Source organism: Acanthaster planci, linkage group LG18 (assembly GCF_054643075.1).
Source record: "Acanthaster planci isolate LZ-2023a linkage group LG18, COTS_SCS, whole genome shotgun sequence".
In the NCBI taxonomy this organism is placed as follows: domain Eukaryota; kingdom Metazoa; phylum Echinodermata; class Asteroidea; order Valvatida; family Acanthasteridae; genus Acanthaster; species Acanthaster planci.
The window spans coordinates 11,655,482-11,672,636 of NC_141794.1; the positions used below are offsets into that span (position 1 = coordinate 11,655,482).

Sequence of the window (17,155 nt, forward strand, 5' to 3'; positions counted from 1 at the left end):
CCAAGCAATGTAAAGAAGGGAAACTCAAAGAAAAGATGATGTCTGTAGGGGAAAAATGGCGAAAAATGGAAAAAAGGTGACAGATCAAAGTGCATTTAAAATACAGGAATACATTTAAACACAAGGCATGGTCCTGTGTTTTTTCGCTGCCTTCCTGCATTTTAATTAGCCTGGGGTCATAACTGGATGGAAAAGGATGAAAGTATTATTTCTGTGAAATTTCGAAGGATTAAAGGACTTAAAATTATAAATAATTCATGCTAAGGACAAGTTTTAGCATCAGCTCAAGCGAGGAAAGATGCAAATTCACAACAGCAAAAATATTGATACAGTGAAATGAAGGCCTGATACTGCTTTTGGTAACAGCGACGACACAATAATGGTGGCTAGACGGTTCTCTCGCAGCATTGCAGCGGCCACCTCGGTCTTTGTGATGTATTTCTTGGTCAGCATGACCGGCAAGGCGCTAGGGATGCTGCTGGTTCCGCTGCGAGACGACTTTGGTGTCGACACGTGGGTCGTCGGCACCGTCTTCGCTCTGGTGGACTCGGTGTCCGATTTGACAGGTAAACCAAAGCTCCATTGGGACAAAAACGCAACGAGGGCTGAAGTCGTGTTCGCTAATTTTGAAAAAAAAAATACTATGATCAGTGGTGTACATTTGTGCCTGATATGGGCTGGGGTGTTGTGGGAAATGGTGGGGGCGGGGATTTGAAAAGTGGGCACCTGCAAAATCTTACTTCAGAGCGGCAAATTTATAGCTTTTCTTTATTCTTCTTCCCTTTTGAGTATTAATGAATATGATTTTGGATTTTGGAAAGTTAGAAAATCTTTCTTATCCCCTATAAATTTCTTTTTCACTCACGGAAGTGGGGATTCAATAGCCGGTTCCCCCTCGGGCAAAAAGTGTGTGTGGGGTGTATATCCCCATCCCCCGGGATTTACGCCCTTGACTATGATAACGATTTCTGCAATCTCTTCCAAATTCATGGAGAATGTTAAAGATTGCAACTGGCTGACCCCTTGGTATTCATGTGCACTGACATTAATACATGTAATTATGATTAAAGGGTAGCTCTTTTTTTGGAGTGTGCAGTAAGTTTTTCGTAAATGGGCGCCTCCTATTACCAGTGGCCCCTGTGTAAACGCAGGGCTCTATGAAATCTTCCACCGATCTTATTTTATAGTGGGGGGGCGGCGGCAATTCACTCCCGTGGAAATTTCATGTTAATTTATGGCAACTATTATAAATACATTCTTATGAGTCCCCAGAACAACAAAATTGAGGATGCCATTTTTCTATTGACATCTAGTGACCTTGACATGAGGTCAAAGGTCACGGGTCATTTTCACCTAAACTTCTTCTTCCTGGACGGGTTTTCGAAGATTTTGAAGGCAAGTGAACATATTTATATTTAATTATGAGCTTCTCCATGATAATACATAGAAAATATTGTTGTACTTATGGATTTTGTAGAAGAGAAGGGGCAAAGTGTCAATTTTCGGGCATGTTTTTTTTCACAACACAGGCCCTATAGCGTCATTTACAGGTAAGAAGTTTGGTAATCGCCTTGGGACTATCGCAGGCGGCTGCATGGTTGTCGCTGGCTTTGTCGTGTCTTCTCTGGCATCGAAGTTCCTCTACGTTGCGCTGTCGATCAGTTTCTTTGTTGGTAAATATACTATTCATATATAAAGAATAACAAGAAGTAGAAACATCTGTTGTTTTGGAAGCTTGTGTTTAATCTTTTCTTACTGCTCTTAAAGAGCTATGATACACAACACATGTAATTTAAAATTCTTGACGTTATATGCTTTTTTCGTGAATGACCAATTACCTATTTGGAATACAGGACTGGCTCGCTGTGCATAAGCATGCAACTAAAGCTGTTTTGGATATGATTTTATTGAATTGGCTACGACTGGAGACAACATCGGGGTCAATGGGAAATGTAGAGAGCTGCATATGCTGGCGACTTGCACAGGTCCTTGGGTTGTCTATGGGCCTCGAGTTGGACCAAGAGAGGGCGCTGTTTTCTTAGTAACCGAGGCCCCTTTGGTCGGGACTGAACTTCACTAGTTTAGGAACGATCAGAAAGTGCACGCGTCACGATTGTATTGTTACCAAAAATTCGAACACTCCCGACCAATGCGACTCTTTTCAACCGATGAGGGGGTGCTTCTGCTCAAGGCGGATAGCAGCACGAGGTTGCAGTCTGAACTTATCATTAGAACACGTAGGCCTACGTCCTCAGTTGCTGACTGTTTTAAGCTTTGAAAAGAGATAAACTTTCCTCTACAAATGCATTTGTCTTGCATGTTCAGCCCTAGGTATCAGCCTTACCCAAGTTCTGACGGTGGTTTCACTCGGTCAGCATTTCAACAACAACAACAGAGGCTTCGCGTTGGCCCTAGGAATAGGAAAATCTGCGGTATCCATTAGTCTGGTCTGCTCACCGCCTCTGATCAAGCTATTCATTGACACTTACGGGTGGCGGGCAACGATGCTGCTCCAAGGCTCCATTTGCGCCCACTACGTCGTCTCCGGCGTCCTCCTTGGCAACCCATCACAGGAGGGCGTGCCTGATGACACCAGACCTGATTACGAACGTCTCCCAGACGACTGCCCATCTTGCGATTCCAACGAGGGAAAATGCGTCTCAACTCTGAGAGCCTTGGGCCGGAAAATGGGCCGAGCTTTGGACTGGTCTCCGATGACAGAAAGCAACTTCTGGATGATCACCGTCATCCTCGTGATGTGTAAAACCAACAAGAATGCTTGGATCATATACTTTGTGCCGGCTGCCCTGCGCAAGGGGTTTACGCTGGAGTCGGCGGCTGTGATGGTGACCGTAGCTGGTATCGGTGGCTTGGCCGGAACATTCCTCGCCAGTTTTGTAGTTTATACAGGTTGGTAATCCTTCAAAACCCATGCCTTCAAATTCCTTTTGATATCCGTTCGAATAATATTTTGTGGCTTGGTCCAACAGATCGAGTGTTGAAAGAGTCATTTGAAAGAAACAGTCGTTTTATTATTGGTATGTCATTCTGCAAAAATTCTTCCTAAGTTGAGGCATTGCATTATGGATGGAAATACTGGTGCAGTTCCCATGTATGTAGCCTATGGTGCAATTAGAGGCTTGTATATGTAGGTCTACAAGTGCAATAGGTTTGTGTATGTAGATCTACAGGTGCCAGAGGCTTGTATGTTTTGGTCTACAGGTGTGACAGACCTGAGTATGTAGGTCTACAGGTGTGACAGACCTGAGTATGTAGGCCTACAGGTGCCAGAGGCTTGTATGTTTAGGTCTGTAGGTGCAAGAGGCTTGTATGTTTAGGTCTACAGGTGTGACAGACCTGAGTATGTAGGTCTACAGGTGTGACAGACCTGAGTATGTAGGTCTACAGGTGTGACAGACTTGAGTATGTAGGTCTACAGGTGCCAGAGGCTTGTATGTTTAGGTCTGTAGGTGCAAGAGACCTGTATATTTAGGTCTACAGGTGTGACAAACCTGAGTATGTAGGTCTACAGGTGTGACAGACCTGAGTATGTAGGTCTACAGGTGTGACAGACCTGAGTATGTAGGTCTACAGGTGCCAGAGGCTTGTATGTTTAGGTCTGTAGGTGCAAGAGACCTGTATATTTAGGTCTACAGGTGTGACAAACCTGAGTATGTAGGTCTACAGGTGTGACAGACCTGAGTATGTAGGTCTACAGGTGTGACAGACCAGAGTATGTAGGTCTACAGGTGAAAGAGCCTTGTATAGGTAGGCCTATGAATGAGCCTTATATAAATTATGTAGGTGCGAGAGGCTTCTATATGTAGGCCTATAGGTGCAACAGACTTGTATATGTAGCTCTATAGGTGCAAGAGGCCTGTATATGTTGGCCTATAGGTGCACGAGGCTTGTATTTTGTGTAGTCCTACTTTTATTGGCTTGATAGTTATTTTTCAGTGCAGGTATGATAATGGCAAGTTCGAACGATTTGTTGACCACTAGTGAGTTTTCCCTTGTACTGTTACGCAAAAGGTATCGTCGGTACCCGGCGAAATCGACCGCAGGTTGGCAAAACGATCGTCCTTGGTACTTTACCCTATGATGCCGATTTAACATTGGACTGGTAATGAATTTGGAAGGGTGCGTCCTTTGGGCACGGCCGATTCAACATGCAAACTTGCGATGATCAGCGCAATGAACACGCTCATGCACGGGCTGCGTGGTCAAATTTACTTCAGTAGTCCGCAACGGAGAGGCCGGGCAGGCCCGCCTGGTTCCCAGCCCCCGCAATTTCCAGGCTGCCAACTACAGGGAATCTGGTAAAAGCCCACCTCCTGTCCTGGTGTACACGCATTAAACAAACGAGACAAGGCTGCGTCGACCAGTGAAGAGCAAAAACAGGCTTAACAGTGATCAGCTCGATGGAAGTAATGACGTCCTTCGAGTATTACGCGTTGCGACGTCCACAAGACGCGTGTAACGAGCTTATCCCTTTTCCAGACCCGTTGAATAAGACTTGATAAATAGATCCTTTTTGGTGGCTTGAGCTGCATAAGCTTTAACCGGTGTGGTGGTCTCAGCTGACTCCCGGTCTCAGCGGTCCCCCTTGAATAGCCGGAAATTAAATGGACCACTTTCCCGTTGTCGTGCGCAGAGATGGCATGACGTATTTTACCATATTTGGTAAGGGGGACCGCTGAGACCGGGAGACAGCTGAGACCGCCACACCGGACTTGCTACACCAGATCAAAGTCTTTGTCAACATAACACCACCACGAGAACATCGGGACGGTGTCTAAAGGTCCTTCTACTGATCTGAACCATGGGGCAGCCATCTTCCTTTAAGTTTCTACCATTCAAAGCAATGTAACCAAAGTTTACCAAACTGAGGCTGGAGGGGAAAATAGTCTGCTCCATTTAATAATCAACAAGTTGTATTACTATTGTCAGCGGGTCTGCAGGGAACAAGACAAACATGGCAGCATCATGATAAAGGACTATATACCATGAGCCCTTAAATCCATGTTTCAGAATGGTGCATGTTTATTGCTTTGAAACCAACAAAGCAAACAGGTAGATTGAACAGTAAAGCACAAGCGAACATTTCTCCGTGCAGAGAAGTTGACAACCACGGCCGCTACAGTGGTCGCCACTATCTTGGCTGCTCTGCCCCACATCGTCAACTGCTGGATGGTGACGGATTGGCTGCTGATGGCCAATGCCTTTGTTCTCCTAACGGGCGTGGGAGCGGTCTTCACGCTGGTCGCGGTGATGTTGAAAGAGTACTTGGGACAAGACAGGCTCGCCCAGGCCATGGGCTGGTCCAACTTCTTTGCCGGCTTATTCAGGTGTCTCGGGGGATTTATTCCCGGTAAAGCAGCACTTTCTCATTCGTTTCGATCAACCTGCATCTTTATAATGAAATGGACAAGACTAAAAGCATTATGTAAAGACTATTCTCAAAAGGAATGGTGCCCAATATTATTTTAGAAAGAAAGGAAGGCGCTTCGGAGGTGAAGGTAGGCCAACTCATTCCAGTCTCCCAGGCAGGAACTGGCGTCACATGATACCTATTGGGAACACTGATTTGCCCGACGCTCAATCTGAGCGCAGTTTGTTGAAAAAGGTGCTCAGTATCAAAACGCAGGGACTCACTACTCAATCGTGCCAAATTACGTTCTCACGAGTCTGCATTAACTCAAACGTAAAAGAACATCTGATCACAGAACATGTTTTTTGCAATGCGGTCGCACACAGACAGAAAACATCACAATTCGAAATTTGACGCCATTTGAAAAATGTGTTTTTGAAATGGAAACGAATTCTCTACGCTTCGAAATTACTGTCTCCATTGGTAAAATTCTGTTCCTTTTTATTTTCAGGTTTTGTGTATGATCACACTGGCAGCTATGACTTCGGTTTCGCCGTCATCGGGATCTTGCAGTTGATTGTGATGGTTCCTCTTCTGTTGAAAAGTTTGCGTAGCTGCCGCTAGATAACTAGTCCTAGCTTTGTTTTTTCGTTCTCACTATCTTTATGGATTCCGCACAGGACTCCTACTTTGCTAAACATTCGTTTATCTGAATTATGTATCTTCCCCCCCTTGATTTCTCCAACATCTGCTTGTTTTCACTACATGTGTTTTGACAACGTCCATGCTGCTATTTGCTCAAAATTGAGGACGCTGTTGCAAAGATGCCGCTTCACTGGGGTACACTTTATAGTTCAGAAGTATATATTTATCAAGTCTAGTAGAATTCTGAATTTGAGTCTGGAAGAACAGCAACAGTTCTTCTGGCGCAGATGCACCGGTAACGTGGACACGCCTACCCATTATAGCAATTTTACCGAATACGGAATATCAATATTGCAATCATCTAGCGAATACTGATATTTGTTTTAGTAACCAAGAAGTCGAAGACTTGGCAATGCAAAGACTGAAAACAAAGTTAATCGGGCGCAAATGAGACCATTTTGTGTGTCTCTTTTCCTCTTGTGCTTTGCTGTAAAAAGACCAAATTCCGTATTGATGCGCCACTCAGTTTAGTATCACAATGTAAACGGGGGGGCTATTTAGGTGAAAAGGATATGGGTTGATATAGCGCCCGCCATCGTGCGAGACTCACGGCTTTGAGATCAATTATAACCTTGGTAAGGTCACTTTCCTAGGTTGGGTCACACGTGTGCATCGGGAGAATCAATGAAATCCCGCAATGACACTTTGTGGTCTCCATCGTTGGCCTCTGGAATTCAATAAGCCGTTCGCGAGTTAAATTTGAATAAAATCTGGTGCAGTGAGTTATCTGACTGTACATAAAAATAACGATTTGAATTCCCCAGACTAAAGGACACCGTTGCTATACCTCGCGATTAGGGGCAAGCTTTCGCATACACTACCATCTCTGGAATGGACTGGTTCCTTTGTGCCCTTGTTATCAATTGAGAACAGTGTATTGTTGCAAGGCGTCTCTAAAGTAAGCAAAAGCTTGCCACGAATCACTAGGTATAGCAACGGTGGATTTAGTAAGGAGAATTCAAGTTGTTATGTTCACGGGAATTGAAAGAGCTCAGTGTACCAGATTTGGGGCAAAGTTAACTCGCAAAAGGCTTATCTTTGTGCAATGTTTCCCTGCTGTTGGTGGATACCCATTCAGAGCGGTCAAAGTTTACCTGATGCTCAAAGGTGAGTCGGAACAAAGGTAACTGCATTGGGTGCACCTTCGCAGACATTTAGGGCAAGTGACCTATGCACAATTTTGAAAGGAAAAACGTACGTCATTCATAAGGCTCCGTAACTTTAATAAGTAAAGAGGTATTCGTTGGGCATGACGTGCACCTTGTTTGATTTTTATGACGGTTGGCACTGTTAAAAAACAAGGCCAAGACAACAAATTCCAACGGGAACACATTTCCCCAGTCAGTCAGAATTATTACAGTCAATCACGTTACCAGATCTTGGGCTTCTTTCAAGCCGTCTTTATCACCTGGCCCTCTGGTACACTTTCTCGAGGCCTTGGTGATAGTTTGTTTTTTGAGTTGGCGTATACGAGCAAGGACGTGGCAGTGGAAGTTCTGCTTGTCACCGGCGGCGCGGGTAGCGGTATGGGCCGCGGTGGTACCGGCAGGCAGTGGCGTAGCCGGGTGAGGGAGGGCTGAGGGCACGTGCCCCCACAGATTCCTGATGCCCCTAGGTGCCCCCCACTAAAAAACGGATGAATGGATATTGAGCAATGCAAGCAAAAACTTGCCCCCCAAAGCCACACCCCTGAAAGCTGGTGCCCCCATAAGATGCTGGTGCCCCCTTTGTGCCCCCACTAACATCCTCGCTACACCATCGGTGGTAGGTATGTACCGCGCGGTGTCAGCAAGTCTTGTTACATGACATAGCCTTATCTTACCAAAGATAAACATATACGTGTATTGTTTGCCTGCCTTGAATCTTTTATTATTGAACGTGGTGCAAAGGTTTCCCCGGAGGTCGTGTGGTCTTGAACTTAGAACTGTCAAGACACAACAGTCTTTTTCTCCTCAATATTTATCGGCCAGACTTACAAAAAAGCATGCACTACAATGACTCTTAGGAAGTCATGTCCCCCTTTCGGCCTTGATTTCATCAGCAAGCATTATTTTGTGCTGGAGTGAGCCCAAGTAGCCCTTTTCTGATTTCTCATCGACGTTTTGACATCAGTTCTATAAAATTTTTGCATGAACTGCCGACTTCCATATCGACCGCTTTCTCGAGCCAGTGCTTTTGACATAGGCCTACATAATAAAATGTATCTGCAACATTATTTTTATGCAGAGACACTTTGCTCCTGACTTTTCGCGTGGTTGGACGAGTGTACTATTGGCATTTGTGAAATCTAACCACACTGGCATATACCTATTATTAACAAGGACTGTAACTTGTGAAAGTGTTAGGATTTCGTGACATCATTTCGGCGCATTGGGTTTTTGTAAAGAAAACTTGATGCAGCATCTCTTTTTGAAATAATTATTCGAAACATGCGCTCCGTACTCTGAACCATACATGTAGTGCAAAAGGTGACCCTCCAAACATGACGCCAAAAACTGTACACAATGACCAAGCAATGCAAACAAGATTGGAATCAATGAAAAGTTGTCGTTGGAAAGAACTGTAAAGGTTAGGGCGTCTTTCACAGGGCGCGTCAATATTGTCCCATTGAGCGAGGTCGTGAATTTTGGTCTTCAATACGCAATACACACGTTGGTCTCGCATCATGTCGCAGACGGTTAAAATGCCAAGTCAGTGTGTGACCGTGATGGGCCTCCATCCTTGGAACATACTCAAAAGACTTGACAAGAGGCTATCGTTTGCCTTGGTGTACCTTGAACTTGGGACTACATAGGAAGGGTATATATAGCTTCACTGGACTGAACCTCGTTCGCCTGGCGTTCTTTGAAAGTGGTGATTCGGGGCAGCGTATTCGCTGTGACTGCGTGGCGTAGAGCTGCTGGATTGAAGGTAGGTTGCCGTCATTCACCGTTTAAGCTATTCAGTGTATATATGTAATTAGTTACTGTACGAGTTGACGAGGCACGGTTCTCACCAACTATGTGTAGAAAGTATTCCTGGATATTAAGTCCTGGAATAGTTCACTGCTTCCAATCTGTGGTAAATTGTTGTTTTATGAAAGCTGATATGTGGTGATCGAAAGTGAACAGGGTTCTGCCCCGATCACTGGACACTGTGGCCGAAAATAATCACGTCAAAAATTGAAAATCACCGTAGATGGGACCTGCGTGTTAAACTGGGCTGTTGTATGCTGACATCTACCATACATTATGTCGAGGTTCGGCAGGTGGATCTTACAGCATTTGGCTCTGTTCCATCTAGGGTTTGGGGCCAATAGGTCGACCTGAATGTTGTATAAAATTCCTACCTTTCTTACTGGGGGTACCCTTGGGGGAGGGGGGATCACTTGAAAATTCAAACATAAGGAAAACAATTCTTACAATGACATTACATGATGTTTTAGAGGGGAGCATGTGAAATCTTGGATTTTTTTGGGAAGATCGCTCAATGACATTTCTGTCTCCTATACGTGTAAAATAGACATTGCTTAAGCTGCGGAGAATTCTATGGATCACAGTGAAAGAATTTGCCATGACAGAAATTGGACCCCCCTTTTTTCAGCTTTACATCATGGATCGGTGCCTCAATGCCTATATTGACTCTGAAGGGGTCCTGACGGATTTTTCTCTAGCCTCTTTAACGCTTTTCGTGGCGGTTTTGCTTTGTTTCCTTTTTTAGGGGCTGGGGAAGTTGGCAAGTCTCCCACTTGTTTTGATGCCGAATTTATACCAGCCCCTGGGGTACCACATACTAGAGTGGAATGTCACATTTACGAGTGCGGAATGGCGAAACATAGCAAGAGCGAACTTTTTGCATTAACCGTGCATTTTGAATTTCGCGTATATTTTCTGGGAAAACAGTGTTTATCTGGCCTGTTTTTAATATTTTATTTAATTCATTAATTGTAAAAGCCCCTCAGTGGTTCAACCTTACTAAAACTGTACACATGACTTATGAATGGTTGCATATTCATGTATCCTAGAGGTTCGAGGGGGCGGAGCCGCTCCAAATCGGCTGCACTGAGACAGGTTGAAAAAAATCTCTGTCCGATGTCAATTTGTAGGGTTGATCCGTTTATCTAAAAAAATACAATTGAGATATGCCAAGCCTTGACAACCATAACCATCATCGGCCTTGACCATACACTGCAAAAACTGCAACGTGTTTTGCTGTTATCATGTTGCAACTGCAACATGTTTTGCTGTTATCAGAGGACCACACCATAGGGTGTTACTTTAACACCGCCGGTGTTACTTTGCACACCTACACAGTGCACTGGAGGGTGTTAAACGTGACACCAAATAACACAAAAATTTCAAGACTGTGAAAAGTAATCAGTGTAGTCTTCTGATAACGGGGCTGTTAAATTTAACACCCAAATTTTTGCAGTTTAAGCTTATATTGGCAATAAATAGCTTATACAAGGTTATGAATGGCAAATGCAATGCCCGGTAATATTGAAATTAGTGCGAGACAGGATCATGCTAATTTGTCAATGGACCAGCAATTTTATGTCACTGTTACGCGTAATCGGTCGTTGTACATGTACATTCACTAAACGAAATGAATGAATAGACGTGTTTGTAATGTGCAGTCGTTTTCCCCTCGCCGTCGATGGTTTCGCTATGATTTGCTTGGCCTTGGTCATGTGCACACCTGCATGTGGTAATAATTCAGGGCTGGGAATGCGTGGCTGACAAGTTACAGGTTAAGTTCACCCGGGGCATGTCCCACTCTGCCACCTGCTCCCGAGGCGGATCCAGCTCAAAATTTAAATGGCACTCTGCACGACTTCAAACTTAATATAACTTACCATTCAGGCCCCCTAGTAAAATAAAGTAGGGAAGTAATTTTTGCAAAAGTGATAACTGAAGTTAAACCAATGCCAGTCACGTGTCACCGGCAAGGAGAAGTTTGGACCGCGCCAGAAAGTTGAGGCTACGACCTGAACCAACATATGCGCATATGGAAACCGTTGGCTAACAGATTTCCCAAGAGCCTTAGCCACAGGACGTGTACAGAGCTTATTATATCAACGTAAATCAAATCAGAAGATGTATGAATAAGTAATTGAAGGGAAAATATGCGACTGTTAAATAAGCAATATAACTTTTCATTGTCGGGTTTCTTATTTCTTCCAAAGAGTTGAATCTACGATCGGGCCCCGACTTAGCGAAAGCACATCATGGGCCTCTTCCGCTTCTTCCTGGCCATCTGGTACATTCTCGTGGGCTTTGTGAAGTTTCTCACCCCAAGGTTTTTGCGCAAACGGAAGGACGTGAGCGGGGAGATAGTGCTGATCACCGGCGGGGGTATGGGCATGGGCCGCCTCTACGCTATCGAGTTTGCTAAACGCGACGCCAACGTCGTTCTGTGGGACGTCAACACGGCAGGTTAGACGACCTGGGCTCACGTAATCTTATCAGGGGAGAAAGAAACAAATATTGATTATCCACCTGAGGTCATTGTGATCTTGGACTTTCAACGAGAAGTCTAGACACTCTATTATTATGTTATACAAAATGTTTGCGAAACCTCGAGCTTTAAGCTACAAAGTTCAATCAATCTGTGAACATGAAACAAGTACTTTTGCGGTCTTGACCTTTGTTATACATAGGTTTTGTGGTTTAAATGTGATACTTTTGTGAGATATTCTTCCCCCATTCGCCCTCAAATTATCCTTTTACCTACATAAATTACTAAAGATCGTGATATTCGTAAAACTAAGCTTACTCTGAATAAACCGTATTTGCGGGATACCCAATTTCAGTCAGATTCCCCAACGCAGTGTATTCATTTGAAAACGTTAAATTTAAAGAACCAGACTCTATTCTACGATTTCATTCCGACCTCGAAAATCACCGCGGTACCATCCCATTAAGGGTTTCAAATGTATAGAACACGTTCAGGAATACGACTGAAATTGGTACCCTGCGAATACGGTCTATGTGAAGAATATCACAGTCTCTTGAAACCCCACTATCCAGCTAACGAAGAGACAAGTCGCATGATCCAGGCCTTCGACGGGAGAGTATCGGCCTACACGGTGGACGTGACCAACGCCGATGAGGTGTACAAGACTGCGGCCAAGGTCAAAGCTGAAATCGGTGACGTCACCATCTTGGTGAACAATGCCGGGGTGGTGACGGGCAAACTTCTCTTGGACTGTCCTGATCACCTGATCAGACGGACCATGGACGTCAATGCTACGTCACACCACTGGGTGAGGGAATACAGCGTGTGAAGCCTGAAGTTGATGAAACAGGTTTTGAAGTTTAAATATTTCCAAAGGTTTAAGTTGGAATTTGTTTTTGATTTGAAAATAAATTCGTGTTGTTGAATGCGTTCTTGAAGATTAAAATGAGCACACTGCTAAAATAGCAATGACCCTGATCGAGTATGCTACGAAAACGTTTAAGTTCACAGGGATTGCAAACTATGGTTGATGCAAAAAGATCAAAGGTGCACCTTTGATAATTTCAATTAGTAAGCGAACCTCGTCGAAAGCAGCAAGACTTTCTTACCCACAACCTCGTCTGTATAGAACTTTCTCATTACTGCCTGTTCGTATGGGCAGTTACCCACAACCTCGTCTGCATAGAACACTCTCACTACTGCCTGTTCGTATGAGCAGTTACCCACAACCTCGTCTGCATAGAACACTCTCATTACTGCCTGTTCGTATGGGCAGTTACCCACAACCTCGTCTGCATAGAACACTCTCATTACTGCCTGTTCGTATGGGCAGTTACCCACAACCTCGTCTGTATAGAACTCTCTCACTACTGCCTGTTCGTATGGGCAGTTACCCACAACCTCGTCTGCATAGAACTCTCTCACTACTGCCTGTTCGTATGGGCAGTTACCCACAACCTCGTCTGCATAGAACTCTCTCACTACTGCCTGTTCGTATGGGCAGTTACCCACAACCTCGTCTGCATAGAACTCTCTCACTACTGCCTGTTCGTATGGGCAGTTACCCACAACCTCGTCTGCATAGAACTCTCTCACTACTGCCTGTTCGTATGGGCAGTTACCCACAACCTCGTCTGCATAGAACTCTCTCATTACTGCCTGTTCGTATGGGCAGTTACCCACAACCTCGTCTGCATAGAACTCTCTCACTACTGCCTGTTCGTATGGGCAGTTACCCACAACCTCGTCTGCATAGAACTCTCTCATTACTGCCTGTTCGTATGGGCAGTTACCCACAACCTCGTCTGCATAGAACTCTCTCATTACTGCCTGTTCGTATGGGCAGTTACCCACAACCTCGTCTGCATAGAACTCCCTCACTACTGCCTGTTCGTATGGGCAGTTACCCACAACCTCGTCTGCATAGAACTCTCTCATTACTGCCTGTTCGTATGGGCAGTTACCCACAACCTCGTCTGCATAGAACTCTCTCTTGACTGCCTGTTCGTATGGGCAGTTACCCACAACCTCGTCTGCATAGAACTCTCTCATTACTGCCTGTTCGTATGGGCAGTTACCCACAACCTCGTCTGCATAGAACTCTCTCATTACTGCCTGTTCGTATGGGCAGTTACCCACAACCTCGTCTGCATAGAACTCTCTCATTACTGCCTGTTCGTATGGGCAGTTACCCACAACCTCGTCTGCATAGAACTCTCTCATTACTGCCTGTTCGTATGGGCAGTTACCCACAACCTCGTCTGCATAGAACTCTCTCATTACTGCCTGTTCGTATGGGCAGTTACCCACAACCTCGTCTGCATAGAACTCTCTCATTACTGCCTGTTCGTATGGGCAGTTACCCACAACCTCGTCTGCATAGAACTCGCTCATTACTGCCTGTTCGTATGGGCAGTTACCCACAACCTCGTCTGCATAGAACTCCCTCACTACTGCCTGTTCGTATGGGCAGTTACCCACAACCTCGTCTGCATAGAATTCTCTCATTACTGCCTGTTCGTATGGGCAGCAGTGGTTCGCACTTATACTTCCCCAGTTTGGTTTCAGATTCAAACTCAAAAATTGACATTTGCACCTTTACTTTTACAGAGTTTTTATGTAGTAATTAGTTGTAGTGTTTATTATTTAGTGTTGTGATAGAAAGATAAGATTTGTTAACAGTCAGTTATACCCGGTTTTATAACACCCGCGCTCTCCAGATCTTAAAGGCCTTCCTGCCAGCCATGATGGCCAATAACCGCGGCCACATCGTCACCGTCGCCAGCCTCTGCGGCTACTTCCCGGTCAAGCGGATGGTGGACTACTGCGCCAGCAAGTTCGCCGCCGTCGGCCTGCACAAGACGCTGCGGCTTGAGTTGCTGCTGGAAGGCTACGACGGCATCAACATGACGCTGGTCTGCCCGGCCTACGTCAGCACGGGAATGTTCGAAGGCGTGACCGCAGAGTAGGCAACGTTACAATATTTGACACCCAAGCTGACTGTAGGAAATATTTGCTGCGAATTGCACTTCGGCCAAAATTTAACGAGCTTCTGCAGCGTAAGCATTTTATCTGACGTCACGAATTGGAGGTCATGTCTAATTCGCTTCGCTTTCGAAGTGCAAAGAGTGTAGCGCCAACTTCAGAGTTTGGAACCAAAATGGCTGTCCATTATGTGTGCAGTACGGCATACATCTATATTGTGTGCTACTGATGCATAATCAACCATTCTGGCTCCAAAAAACGAGACACTCATGTCGCGACTCTTTCTATAATCAGCTTTAACTAGTGCCGTGAACACTCTCGACATAATACAGTGGCGCCGGCTGCGCCTTCTCGGGATCCGCTACTATTTTCATTACGGGTTGTAACCAAAAAATTTCATTTGGGTTTATCTAGGGAAAGACAGATGGGAATAACGGGCCGGTGGCATTTTTTTAAAGCAAGACGACATCTCACGACACCAAGATTAGTTCGACACAACACCATCTAAAACTGGTGATTTTTGTACATTCTCAGGTTCCTAGCCCCAGAGTACGTGGTTTCACAGGTAATGGACGGTGTGCTTCTGAACGACCAGACTGTGTTCGTACCAAGATACGCCCCAATTATGATGTTACTTGATATGTAAGTTTCCTTGGAGCTTTTTTCTAAGTTTAAAATTTAGTATGGGGGGTAGTTTGGGTGAATAAGCCTTTGCGAGTTAAATTTGAATAAAATCTAGTACACTGAGTTTTTTAAAATTCATGTGAAAATAACAATTTGAATTCTCCACGCTGAAGACACTGTTGCTATACCTCGTGATTCGGGGCAACCTTTTGATCAGTTACATAAGAGACGCCTTGCAACAATACACTGTTCTCAATGGATAAGAAGGGCACAAAGGAACCAGTCCATTCCAGAGATGGTGGTCGCTATCCAAAAGTTTGCCCCAAATTACGAGGTATAGCAACAATGTCTTTAGTTTGGGAATTCAAATTGTTATATGCAATGTGCAATAAGATAACTCACTGTGCCAGATTTCATTCAAATCAAACTCACAAAAGGCTTATTGTCGACAGCAAATGACGTTGTAAACTGCAGCGCGCGCTTCAGTGGAGCACAGTGGTTGTTGGCAACATGAACCATTTCGCGCTAACGGAGATCAAAAATTTGCAATTGATGGACGCATGCACAGAGATGGTGAAAAATTTCTGGATTTTTTTTGTGCTGGCCGACTTGAATTACAACACTGTATACTCAGTGTTTGCCCCCGAAGGCTTGTGAAACAATCACAAGCGTACTCAGGTGGGACTCGAACCCACGACTTCCTGCAGACGTCTTAACCACTCAACCACTGAGCTTTTCGGTGTCCGCTGGCTGGTTCGAGTCAGATATAGCAGCAGGTACTGCAACAACTATTTCAAAGGATCAATGATTAAATGATATCGCGCGTATTCCTTTCAGTTTAAATGCTGGTCAGATATGGGAGATCTTATTCTTAAACCCTTAAAACCGAGTTCCAAAGGACTATAGAGGCTTTGCGTGGTAGCCATCATGAAGGGCAGTTCCTTCGTTCCACAGGTAAACCTCCTCGGTACATACCCTGTGGAACAAAAACACTGCCCTGTAACATGGCAGCCTTGCAAATCGTCCATTGGCTTATAATTATTTTATTACAGTGTCGATACTTCTCTTATGACCCTCAATAGGATAGTGCCTGAAGAGCTCAGTCTCATGGCCCAACGAAGCAGTGGTATGGCGGCAAGCATGGACACCTTCACCGGGCGGAACAAGAACGACTGAGACGTCATGGATCCAAACGAATGACGTCACAGGGAACGATGCTTCAAGTAGCAAACGATTGGAAAATCGTCCTTTCCTACTTTAGTCTTCAGCGAATTTGTAGTATTCATTTTATTGGCAAATATCATTCTAGCTTGTAAAAAAGAGATCATGGCAGCCTTTTAGAATAATCGTGGGTGACAAATCCATGCTTTGTTTAATACGAAAATACGATCTTAACTTTTAAATATCGTAAAATTGATATTGCAATAACTATATGCGTTGTGGAAAAACATTGTAAGATTTGAGATGGAAATCTTACATGCGCTCAGCAAATCTTCATGTACAGTTCCCAAGACTGATTGGCTTTTTTTTTATTGATGAATCGTGTGAAGCTTTTCTTTTCCAGTCCATAGTCCACCATGAGCAGTCTCCCCCATCGGTTGAAAAGAGCCATTTTGGTCGAGGGTAGGCTATTCTTTTTGCTGGTAGCAATGCAACCGTAACAAGTGCATTTCATAGTCGTTTGTAAACCAGCGAAGTGCTGCTCCGACCAAAGGAGCTTCCGTCGCTAAGAAAATTGCGCCCTCTCTTGGTCCAGCTCGGGGCTTATAACCCGGTTGTATTCGGCTCTTACAGCTTCATTCTTTACTGTCATCTTTATGTAGAACAGTGTGTAGTTGTTCGTTCATCAAAACGGAATGTTGAGGTTCCTCGGGTTTAACTGTTTTTCCTCAAAACATTAGCAGCTACAGAAATGCTGAAATAAAGTTGAGTATTTGAATTCACAACGAGGTTTGGTCAGAGGTATTTGTCGTTGTTTGTAGTTGCCAGTTGGCAAACTAAATTCTCTTAGTGCCTGCACAGGGGTAATCCTTT

General features: G+C 44.6%; 2 protein-coding genes across 2 annotated transcripts; both read left to right on the forward strand.

Moving 5' to 3' along the window:
* Positions 1–369: 369 nt before the first annotated feature.
* Positions 370–8,684, forward strand: LOC110978792 (monocarboxylate transporter 12-like). The gene is made up of 5 exons (XM_022234075.2): positions 370–566; positions 1,530–1,673; positions 2,326–2,910; positions 5,117–5,371; positions 5,883–8,684. The coding sequence occupies exons 1-5, from the start codon at positions 380–382 to the stop codon at positions 5,993–5,995; spliced, it is 1,284 nt and encodes a 427-aa protein (XP_022089767.2). The 5' UTR covers positions 370–379; the 3' UTR covers positions 5,996–8,684.
* Positions 8,685–8,835: 151 nt separating this feature from the next.
* LOC110978714 (epidermal retinol dehydrogenase 2-like) lies at positions 8,836–17,067 on the forward strand. Its single transcript, XM_022233928.2, has 6 exons — positions 8,836–8,986; positions 11,241–11,490; positions 12,085–12,320; positions 14,233–14,477; positions 15,032–15,139; positions 16,204–17,067. Exons 2-6 carry the CDS (start codon positions 11,283–11,285, stop codon positions 16,295–16,297), a joined length of 891 nt encoding a protein of 296 aa, XP_022089620.1. The 5' UTR covers positions 8,836–8,986; positions 11,241–11,282; the 3' UTR covers positions 16,298–17,067.
* The last annotated feature ends 88 nt before the right edge of the window (positions 17,068–17,155 follow it).

What these genes read in the sequence shown, in the direction of transcription:
- LOC110978792 (XM_022234075.2), top strand. Translation starts at nt 380, where the DNA reads ATGGTGGCTAGACGGTTCTCTCGCAGCATTGCAGCGGCCACCTCGGTC. An exon ending in GTCGATCAGTTTCTTTGTTG is followed by an intron (nt 1,674 to 2,325) that starts GTAAATATACTA and finishes TTGCATGTTCAG; the next exon opens with CCCTAGGTATCAGCCTTACC. An exon ending in TCTCGGGGGATTTATTCCCG is followed by an intron (nt 5,372 to 5,882) that starts GTAAAGCAGCAC and finishes TTTTATTTTCAG; the next exon opens with GTTTTGTGTATGATCACACT.
- LOC110978714 (XM_022233928.2), top strand. Translation starts at nt 11,283, where the DNA reads ATGGGCCTCTTCCGCTTCTTCCTGGCCATCTGGTACATTCTCGTGGGC. An exon ending in TTCGAAGGCGTGACCGCAGA is followed by an intron (nt 14,478 to 15,031) that starts GTAGGCAACGTT and finishes GTACATTCTCAG; the next exon opens with GTTCCTAGCCCCAGAGTACG. An exon ending in ATTATGATGTTACTTGATAT is followed by an intron (nt 15,140 to 16,203) that starts GTAAGTTTCCTT and finishes GACCCTCAATAG; the next exon opens with GATAGTGCCTGAAGAGCTCA.